Source organism: Neovison vison, chromosome 11 (genome assembly GCF_020171115.1).
Source record: "Neovison vison isolate M4711 chromosome 11, ASM_NN_V1, whole genome shotgun sequence".
In the NCBI taxonomy this organism is placed as follows: domain Eukaryota; kingdom Metazoa; phylum Chordata; class Mammalia; order Carnivora; family Mustelidae; genus Neogale; species Neogale vison.
The window spans coordinates 197,559,112-197,570,299 of NC_058101.1; the positions used below are offsets into that span (position 1 = coordinate 197,559,112).

An 11,188-nucleotide genomic window follows, 5' to 3' on the forward strand; every position below is an offset into this window, starting at 1 on the left:
GGACTTGAACTCAGCCTTGAGACCCAGAGCCTCATTCCATCCCACCGTGTTTACTAGTTCCCACTTATTTTCCCCTTCTCTTTCAATTCAGTGCAGCTTCTCATCAGGCCAGGTGCCTGGGCCTGGCTCTGATTCCCCAGGGAAGGACCACATAATGACCCAGAATCGACTCAGGCAGTCCTAGGATTAGAACTGGATTCAGGCGGCTCTTGCATCTTTGCAGAACAAAGTGGTAGCTCCCTTGTCTACCACCATTACATCATCTTACGCTCTCCCACAATCTCCACTTCATTTTCTGGGGACTTGGTTATAATTAGAAATATAAATTCTGAGTCAGTGTTACTGCTTGCAAACATTAAAAATAGAAAACAGAGGTCCTGTACCGAGGAACTGTAGTCCGCTCTCGTACACGTTCAGGAATCTTCCCAGTGTCCATTACGTGCCTCCAGACAGTGTCCTTTAGTTTGGGTGCCCCTCCGGTGACTGGCACACAGCCAGTATTAGAATTAGTTTGCTTCAAATGACAGGGTCTTCGTGAATTGTCAACCACTGACCTAACCTTCAATTTTCTGAACACCAACTTTCTATATTTTTAGCTGATTTTTTAAAAATTGTGGTTAAATGGACATAGCCCAGAATTTGCCATTTTTGCTATTTTTAAGGGCACATTTTGGTGGCAGTAAGTGCATTCGCCTTGTTGTGCAACCATGACCACCATCCGGCTCCAGAACTTTCTCATCTTACACAACTAAAGCTCTGTCCCTATGAAACACCAATTCCCTCTTCTCTCCTCCCCCTACCCTTTGGCAATGCCCCACTCTACTTTCTGCCTCCATGAATTTGGCTACTCTGGGTAGGTCACGGAAGTGGAATCATACCATGCTTGTCCTTTGGTGATGGGCTGATTCCGCCTAAGGTCGTCAAGATCCTGACTTTCTTCTATGCCTAGAACGTAAAAGGAACGTGAGAGCGACTCTTGGCTACAGGAAGCCTATAATCTGTCAAAGAGGATAAGCTGGTCGCGGGTTGTTTCGTCATCACATTTTGAGCCCCTACCTGTTTGAGATCCTTGGTGGTCTTTGCCAAGATATAAACTCCTATTTGCTGAGGGTTATGGTGCCCTGGGAGCTGTACCCTATCAGCCTGGGTATCGTCGTTAGTCCCTCTTTAAAAATCAGGGAGCTAAGGCCGGTGTGGGTAAGGCAGCGTGTCCGGAGAAGAACATGTCGCTGGTACCAGAAGCCTGTGCTCAACCCTTCCCAGTAACCCTTCCCCAGACACGTGCACAGGGCTCTGTGGTGCAGAACGCGTCCTCGTCCCCCATCTTCAGGGCCCACCAAAGGGGCCAGAGTAGCATGTTTATGCCTTCGTTTTACAGTTGAGCTAACACTAGGCTATTTTGCTTACTTTGCACAGCTATGGCTGGAAACGTGTGACTTTCTCCAACATGGTGCCGCTGTGGGCATTATTCCAACCCATGTGGCTGTTTCAAATTTTTGCAAGGGTTGGAGCTTCAGAACCAACTTCTCTGTGTATCTGTTAGAGCCTCCCTGAAGCCTTCTGGAGGCTTCTGCAAAGACGTCGTCTTGCTGTTCTGCCCTCAGTGGCATTTTGCCTCAGCAGAAGAATCCCAGGAACAGCTGAGCCGTGCAGAGAGAGATGAAAATTTCATTACCCTTTTCAGGACATTTGCATAGATTAGAAAAGAAGGATTGCAGTGCCAGCCTGGCAGGCAGCAGGAGTTTTGTCGGAGGCTGGCTCTTCAGTCTGGCCTTTAGTTCTCTCCCTTGTTCTCATTGTCTGAATTCTCCAGAACCTTCTGGAGTGAGGCTTATTGGTTGGAGCCAAGACGTTTCATCGCTGCTGCTTTTCCAGAGCTTACAGACCCGGAGTTTACCTGTTAGGGACTGTGGCCGGTTGAGGTCTTTTGGTCGAGGAACTTTATAGCATTCTGCTGGGAAAGGCAGCTTTTGGGTTGTCATTCACCCCTCTTACTGCTTGTCTGGTTTTTTGCTTTTGTTTTTTGGTTTGTGTTATTGTTGCTTGGTTTTTGGTTTGTTGTTTTGTTGTTGTTGTTGTTTTGGGGTATTTTTTTGGTTATGATAAGTTTCCTTTGTTTGGGCTGAAATTCAACTGAATTTCAACTTCCTGTCACCATTTCATTCACTTGCTTAGGAAACTGGTATTTGGAGGCTGTTGTTTGTGATTTTTTTTTTATCCTCACTGATCACTGAAGTATAATCCAGTAGTATTACAAAACCACAGTCTGTTTTGCAAGTCCATCTTCTCTATGGTCTAAGTGGTGAGCAAGAAAAGAGGAGGTTTCCCTGAGTGGAGGTACTTGCATGGGATGTTTTAAGACAATATAAGATTCTCATTGGATTATTAGAACTTTCATGCTGCCGAGAGATATCCCAGAGCCCAGCCTTGGGAAACTCCGGAGGATAGTCATTTTCTATTTCAAGGTCTTCTGCATAGTGGTCTCTTGCCTGATGTGTGTATGACCCCAAGATTTTACTAGATTATTGATGGTTTAATAAAAGAAAGCCCAAGGAGGATTTTTATGGAGGACTGGGCGAGGGGATGGGGAAGAAAGCGTAGTAGAAAGGATTAATTGGTTGTCACTGAGGGAGTGGAGATTGCCTCTTGACCAGCAATTAGCAATGAAGACTTTGAGTCCCCATGGAAACCAGAGAACCCTTGCCTTTTAATGAGTGAGGCAAAGGTAAAAGTGCTCTGAAACGAAGAAACCTCTGTTTTGGACCTTTTGATTGAACTTTCTAGTGAGCTGAGGAAAAGGACCGAGGGAGAGGAATCTTTGCCAATCTTACTAGTAAAACTTGTTGAACAGGAGCCTTCCAGAAAATGTACCAGGATGTCAGAATGCAAAAAAGGCTTTCGCACTAAGCCTCCTGTCTCCCTCCCCAGAATGTTCCTGAGGTGGTTGAACAGTTAAAACAGGGCTGAAGGGGCGCGTGAAGTGAAGACTAGTGTCTCCCCAGAACCACAGCTCTGGAAGAAGGGCCTCTGAGATCAGCCCATCCCAGGGTTGATCCCCTTCCCTCTCACCAGTCACTTTCAGGGACACTGGGACGACAGTGTTAAAACGGAGCTACCCGTGTACCTGTTATAGGTACTCAACATACCTGCTTTTCTGCTTAGTCATGCCACACTACGGAAGCAACTGCAGTTTCTTTTTATTCCATTGTATTCACCACCAATTAAAAAAAAAACAGATCTAAACTCTTCAAAAGGGAAAATGAAATAATAGTGCATGCTGATACTCGTCGGTGGCCTTGACTTGGACGCAGCAGCTGCCGTGAACCCACGTGCAATATAGGAAGGGATGTTGAGAACAGCAACAGTGAAGGAGAATCAGAGAAATAGAGGAACACGGGTCTGTGTGTGCCCAGCAAAGCCCAGGGAGCCAGTGGTGTCGGTGCAGCTGAGAGAGCCAGGCTTACTCCAGAGAGAAGGCTCTTGAGTCCTCAGGCTGGAGCTTGAGGCATCTCGTGCTCCTGGGGGAAAGGCACGCAGGACCATGCTTATAAGCAATGAAAGCTGGAAATCTCAGCTTGCTAATATGGAGAGCCTGCAGAGTCACTCCAAAAGCAGGTGATCTTAATTTGGAAGGCACGCTCTTGACGAACATTTGCATTAGCCAAAAATGTCAGCTCAGAACATGTATGTCTTTTTTTGTCACAGACTGGTTCCCTGAAGCTTTGAAAACTGGGTCCTTAAGGGCAGAAAGCATGCCGGTCATGTTCGTGGTCTCTGCGGGGTCTTACCAAGGAGTCTGCCCGGGCTCTGCCTTCCACCTCCTCCCGCAGCTGGGACTGGGGCTGGGGCTGGGGCTGGATCCCAGAACCTTGGTGGTAATGGCTCATTTCCATGGATTTCCAGCTGTCCCTGCCCCCCCCACCATGTCTGTTGGCGTCTGTTTGTTTGTTGCTGTTCAAAGGGGGAAAAGGAACAGAAGATGACGGTATTTATGGAAGGTAATTAGGAGCAGAGAGGGTCTAGACATGTATGGGAGGAAGAGGAACCCTGGCTTTAGGGCACAGAGAGAGCTAAGCATAAAAATGGAAAGGGGATCTTGAAATTTCAGCCGGGGTGGCAGGAACGCAGCGGGAAGCAGAGCTCTTGTGTTCTGTGCCCGGGGCCCTGGAGTCCGACGTGCAGTTTTGTTTTCTGTCCTCCGTGCTGACTCAGGCCACAGCTTTGGCAGGGTTTTCAACATCTCTGTTCCTCATTCTTCCTGGGAGTGGCCATCCTGATTGCTGTCTCTGTGGGATACTGGGCCAGCATGAGGGTTAGGGGAGCAGGGTTTCTACCTTGCTGCGCACTTGGCTGCTGTCGTCTGTCAGCATTGTCATGGCCATGGTCAGCTAAGACGAAGCCTTCTCCAGGCGGCTGTTGCTCCCAGCTAGGGAGGCTTTGGGGAGATCTGAGGAGAGGCGAGGCCAGGCCCGAGCTCTGGTTGCTCCCAGTGGGCCCTCTGGGGTCACTCGTGCCCAGGGGACGTCTCTGGAGAGTGGCTGAGGATGGTCAGTGTTCTCGTTTTCATTGTTGAAGGGATGACCCTGGGGCTCACTTTGGCCATTTGTTTTTTAACCTTTAAGTCCTATGGGGCTAGTGCTCTGAATGGTAGAAAAGGCTCTGTCTGGGCCGAGGCATCTGGTCCCTGCTGTGCCACCAGCCGGATGGGAGACTGGAGGTCAGCCGCTCTGTAGGTTTGGGACGGAAAGAGGTAGAAGGTGCTAGAGTACCTGAGCTCTTCTGCATGAAGTAGGGGGGGGAGTGGTGGTGGTAGGAGCTGCTTCCCACTGAGGATCTCTGCAGGGGTACAGCTCTGGCCCCCGGCTCTCTGTAAACGTTCCCCGGGATGCTCTCTGTAAACGTTCCCCGGGATGCTCTCTGTAGGTCCTGTCTGCAAAGGAAGGACCCAGACTCCGGGATCCCTAAGGCTCAGTGTATTTCTCTACCCTCCGTGCTTTCATTTCCCACTGCCGTAGACACTGAAGAGCTGCCCACCATCAATTTTTTATTTAAAGAAACGACAAATATTTTAAAAAATTAAAAATTTTAACTTAAATTTTTCTATTTAAAAAAAAATCTTTAATTATATGTACAGATGTTGTGGAATCAACTAGCTATTGACTCTGACTCTGTTCATCTAGCCTGTTATGCTAGATGAACATTTTTCTGGGAGGTAGCAAATGGGAATTGATAAAAAGGGAAGAGAAACCATTGTTTGGGAGAGAAAAGCCAATGCTGAGCAAGGCTGATGAGCTCAGGACGAAGGTGTGCTGTCGCGCATTGAGTGTACGCTGTGGGCCCAGCCCTGTGCTCGGCCTTTTCCCACACATCCTCCTACGGACTCCTCACTCAGTCCTCTCTGCAAGATGTTCATACTCGCATCTTAGATGAGGAAGCTACACTCTGTGGAGTCAGCGAAGCTGTTCTGTGTCTCGCAGCTGGCACACTGGCTCAGGATGATAAGCGAATTAGTTACCTGTTGCTGCATCACAACATAACCAGAAACTCTGTGGCTTCAGACACCACGCATTTATGATCCCGACTGAGGGTCGGGAGTGCAGGCATGGCTGAGCGGGGTTCTCTGCTCAGCCCACTGCATGCACAGACCTGTGGTCAAGGTGTGGTCCGGGGCTGCTAGCTCGTCTGAGGGCAGAATGGCAGGGAGGAGATCGACTTCTAAGCCCACATGATTTGGGGTAGAACGTAGGCGTGGGTTGTCCAACTGAGAGCCTTGGTTTCTTGCCAGCTGTTGGTCAGAAGCAGCTCTTAGTTGTTTTCGTTTGTTTGTTTTTGTCATGCAAACCTTCCCAACATGGCTCCTTGTTTCCTCAAAGCCAGCAATGGAGAAAGTCTCCTCAGGAAACAGGGCTCAGTTACTTAATGTAACATCCCATCGCTCGCTGTGTTCTGTTGCCTCAAAGCGAGTCCCAGGTCCCAGCTACCTTCCAGAGGAGGGAGTCCCAACCAGCGAGTAGACACCAGGAGAGGAGGATCATGGGAGCCCCCCAAAATCTGTCCACCACCGTAACCAGGGTGGAAGAGGCAACTTTATAAACCCGAGATAGAAGTATGAAAGGGATATGAGGTGAAGGAGGGATCCAAGTAAGTGGGGATGATCCAGGAAGGCTCTGAGTCGGGACTGACGTGAAGTGGGAGAAAGCTCACGTGGGGTGTGTGGATAGAGGCAAAGGGGTGAGCAGAGTCCTGGGAAGCAGAGCGCGGATGGGCACTGCGGGGCCCAACACCCCAATCCTGGGAGGTTGCGACCGTGAGAAGATATAGCCTGGCCCTCGGAGAGGGAGCCAACCCCGACTCTAAAACCTTTCTCCGATGAACGGCCAAAATCGGAGAAATAAAATCCACTGTAGCATCAAGTACACATGTTTATGGAGCCTCACAAAGGGGGGGTGAAGGTCATGAGTTCACTGACCCATTTCTCTTTTCTTAAAAAAAGAAGTGTGGATATATTTTTTAAACACTGCCTAAGCCTCACCACGGTTTGAGCAGCAGGAATGATGGCCCTGTGTTTTTCTCTCTGTGAACAGAAAGCGAAACTACCGATAGTGTGCCCAGTGATGAAGAGAGCGTCGAGGTAAGCATGGCGGCCACCACTTGGCTCCAACAGATGCTGTGGGAAAGCGTCCCCCCCACCACCACTTCGGGTTCCTTGCTGCTGGTTACGTATCTCTATATCCGATCATGGGTTCTACCAGAAGAATTTGTGTTGGTGGTGGGGGTGTCATCAAATACACATAACAGGAAAATTGACCATACTTTTGGATTTTGAATTCTACATTTAAGCTTTGGGGGCTGAATGGAAGGAGAGACAGTAAGGTGTTCCTTTTAGGAAAAGAGGCTATGACGGCAGGAAATGGAGACTGACGTGAGGCCATTGTTGATATCGTTGATATTCTCACCTCTGTACACATCCCGATTCACCAGCACAACAGAAGGGCCGAGTGGCCAACATCAGTGACTGGAAGTCACCATCAGAAAGGGCTCAGCAAAAATATCTCCACGTGTACCGGGGTCTCCTCCCTCGGCGGTCCGTGCCCAGAGGCTAGGTGTGTGTTCAGTCCGGATTCAGAGTCTCCTGCTTCCCATTCCCCTGCTCCAGGCTGAGCTTACACAATGGCAGGAAATGGCTCTACCCGCCTGCTTCGCGTCTGTGTTTGAGAGAGCAAGAGAGGGACTGACTGATGCTGGTTTCAGTTCGTGATTTCGCGGTGTACTACACACTTCAGTGGAGTCCAGGAACTCTGAAAAGACAGGAAGTGTAGCTGCTCACAGACATTCCAACCCTGTTTCTTCCAGGTCAGAAATTCCAGCTCCTTCTTGGAGTGAAGTCACCCCTGAGACCCCCCGTTTGCTTGGCACGTTGGAGCTCTAAATCCACACCCGTCTGAACACAGTGGGAAGGCATTTGCCCTCTGAGTTCCTCCTCACTTCCCTTTCTCTGAAAGCACAGATTGACTCAAAAGATTGGACTAGGCCATGAGTGAGGAAGCAAGACTCTATGACAGACCAGCCAGGATGACCTAACACCTACCTCCTGATCAGGCTGGGGGGCCAGAGGAGAGGGGAACCAGAAACCAACTTGCTGCCTTGTTTTCCTGCCTTCATAGAACTGTTTGGCCTCTTTTTCTGGGAGGTAGCAAATGGGAATTGATAAAAAGGGAAGAGAAACCATTGTTTGGGATGTGAGCAGCTGGATGTGGGTCTCGGTTGAGGGACGTCAAGTCGCTAAGCTTCTGTTCATTCCATGCCTCTTAAGAAACTCAGTTAACACACCAACATGTGGGCACAGGGGGCTTTTTTTTTTTTTTAAGCCATTCGATAGAAGGCAAAGGAAAAAAATACATCTCTTGATTCTTTTCTTTGAAAGGGACGACCACACTGGCGGAAGAGGAACATTGAAGGCAAACAGTACCTCAGCAACATGGGGACACGAAGCACCTACCTGCTGCCCAGCATGGCGACTTTCGTGACTTCCAACAAACCTGACCTCCAGGTCACCATCAAAGAGGAGAGCTGTCCGGTGCCTTACAACAGCTCGTGGCCCACTCTACCAGACCTCCCCCTCCCTCCCTCTGTGACCCCAGCACCCAGCAGCAGTCGGCCGGACCGGGAGACTCGGGCCAGTGTCATCAAGAAGACATCGGATATCACCCAGGCCCGTGTCAAGAGCTGTTAGGCCTTCGACTTCCCCCAGTGGTTGTTGGGATTTCTTGGCTTTGTTTTGTTGTTTGTTTGTATTTTATTTTTTTCCTCTCTGACGCCTATTTTAGACAAATCGAAGGGAAAAAGCCTTGACAATAGAACATTGATTGCTGTGTCCAACTCCAGTACTTGGGCTTCTCTTAACTCAGGACTCCAGCCCATTGGTAGACGCGTATCTCTAGAGCCTGCTGGATCTCCCAGGGCTGCTCCCTCAAGTTCAAGGACGTCATAGGACCAACACTCACACGGGCGGCGAGGTGCTGCATTGCCTGCGGTCAAGGCCAGCATGGTGGAGTGGATGCCTCAGAACGGATGAGAAAATGTGAACTAGCTGGAATTTTTTATTCTTGTGAATATGTACATAGGGCAGTACTAGCGACGCAGCCGTCTGCTTCTGCACCTTATCTTAAAGCACTTACAGATAGACCTTCTTCTTGTGACCTTGCTCTATTTCTCAGCACATTCAGCGCCCCCTCCCCCCCTCCCCACCATGGCCCTTTGTCCTGCTTCCCGGCCCATCCCATCTAGTTCCTTTCCTCCTTTTCCTCCCCGCAAAGGCTGTGTTCCACATCCCTGAGGAGGAGGAGAAGAAGAAAAGGAGTTTCTCCACGGAGATCCCATTTTTAAGACTGCTTTAAAAGAAAAAAAGAAAAAGAAAAAGAAAGAAAAAGAAAATCTAATCTGCTGTGCTTGAATGCCACGCGGTACAAAGGAAAACTATCATGGAGATATTATGCAAATTCCCAGATTTGAAGACAAAAATATTCTAATTCTAACCAGAGCAAGCTTTTTTATTTTTTATACAGGGGAATATTTTATTCAAGGTAAAATTCTAAAGAAAATATAATTGTTTTTTATCTTTTCTACAGCAAATTTATAATTTTAAGATTTCCTTTTCTTGTTTATCAGCAGTTGTTATTACATCCTTGTGGCACATTTTTTTTTTAATTTTGTAAAGGTGAAAAAGCTTTTATGAGCTCATGTAGCAATCAAATTATCCTGTGGATTGATAATAAATGAATATGATATATAGTTAAATTTTTAATGGGCATCATGCCTGACTTTGTCTGTTTCTGCTTGAGAGTACCACCATGGGACAGGGGTGGCAAAGCGTCTGTGCTTCTTGGGGATCAAAACTTTCTCCCGTTTCAACCACAAGAAGCCCTGAAAGGGTCCTGACTCCAAAGATCAAATAGCCTCCTGTTTTGAGTGTTCGCCCCGAGCCAGGTGCTCGGCTGCACGTTTGGATCAGGTACCTTCTTAACTCATCAAGGTCATGTCCCAGATAGGGACTGAGCTCCATTTCACGTGGAAGAAATGGAGGCTTCAAATAAAAAATGCCTTTCCTCAAGGTTACCTGGGTAGTAAGAGTCAAGGGCGTGAGTGAAGGCCAAGTTTGGTGTGATTATAGAGGGAGTCCAAAGCCAACCCACTATGTCCTCTACTGTGGACACATTCCACCCACCTCTGTGCTTTTCCTGTTCTTATCCATGAAGCTTATTTGTATGATGAAAACTTTGTATTTATGTCCCATAGCAGGCCCATTGGCAAGATGTTTCCAGTAACAGGAAATACACGGTGGGCTTCTGGTCTAACTCAGTCTTCTTTCCAGGAACCAGGGCCCCAGAGAAGCCGTCTTTGGTTCTTAGGGCATGCCTTTCTGCATGATAGAACTCCAGACTCCATGACCCTTTTGTCATCTCAAGGTGCGTCCCTGACCTTGGGAGAACCACTGCACGAAACTCTCATGCGTCCATGATGTCTATAAAATCAACCAAGACTTACCTGCCCATCTACTCCTGGGCGTTGTGGAGGAGATTGCTAAGTTAATCTTTGAAAAGGTTCTTTCAGTGAAAGGACAGAGAGCTATTTTTATGCTTTTCTCCATGTGTGGCTGCAGACATAATTAGTGGTCATAAAATTATCCAGCTCAGAACAGAAATTAACCGAAGCATTTTACTGGTTGATGTGTTGGGTTGAAATGCCACATCTTGATGGTTGGCTGCTTCCATGAGGAACCCTTTTGTTGACTGTGTGTTTACCTCACTTTCATGGGGAAGCCTCACTTTCTTAGTGAAAAATGCTCTGAAGAGGAAGGAGATGCTCCCAGCCTCTTAAGCCCTCTGTTCTTCAGTGAAGACCTGCTCTTCTCCCGAGTCCTAAATAAAGAAGCCCGGTTTCTTGTGACTTCTAAGTCCTCTTATTTAGTCATCCTGTTTTAAAATAAATTGAAAAAATAATAGCAGAAAGTGGCCCTAAGCCACGTGGTCTGGCAGTCAGAGGGTTAAGGGTGGCTCCTGATCCCGGGCCCCCTTCTCCCTTCCGAAAGCAGAGGAACCAGCTTACATCCTGTCATCCTGCCCCTTTCCGCAGCCCTGCAGCTCCCAGACGCCATCCCCGCTTGCGCCCTCCTCCTCTGTGGCTGTAGCCACACTTGCAGAAGCGTACGAGCTGAAGGAAAATTCAGGATTTGGAATGCACAGCTGAAGTACTAAAAAGATAATCATCTGCTGCATCATTTCCAACTGTTACTTGCCGGGAGTGTAGGAAGACAAGCTAGTTCTACGAAGCCCAGGGTTGACGTGAGGAAGAAAGACAGATGAGATGGGGCAGCTCAGGGATGCAACCCTCAGACGTGTTGTTGTCAGTTAGAGGAAGTACTAGGGACACGTGCTTCATTTGGCCAGCATCTGTGTGAGCTGATAGGCTTTTATGATAGGCGTGTGTGTGTGCATGTGGGTGTAGGTGTGTGTGTGTAAGTAGCAAGTTCAATGTTAGCAACCTTTGGGACAATCATTTCCATTCTCTGCAGCTGGCGCTTGGTTCTCTCCCCTGATAACAGGAGCTTGGTATAGCTGTGAACTGTGAGTCCAGTGACAGCAACTTCCTCCCAGTCAGAAGGCTGAGCGAACCCAGCCCATCCTGGAAC

General features: G+C 48.3%; 1 protein-coding gene across 2 annotated transcripts in view; it reads left to right on the forward strand.

Moving 5' to 3' along the window:
- IRF2 (interferon regulatory factor 2) overlaps nucleotides 1–9,304 on the forward strand; it is an 81,729-nt gene extending 72,425 nt beyond the window's left edge. For both annotated transcript variants that reach the window (XM_044225636.1, XM_044225637.1), the window contains exons 8-9: nucleotides 6,585–6,631; nucleotides 7,925–9,304. In XM_044225636.1, the coding sequence (XP_044081571.1) occupies nucleotides 6,585–6,631; nucleotides 7,925–8,233 (356 nt within the window). In that variant the 3' untranslated portion in view covers nucleotides 8,234–9,304. The remainder of the gene's footprint in view (nucleotides 1–6,584; nucleotides 6,632–7,924) is intronic.
- The last annotated feature ends 1,884 nt before the right edge of the window (nucleotides 9,305–11,188 follow it).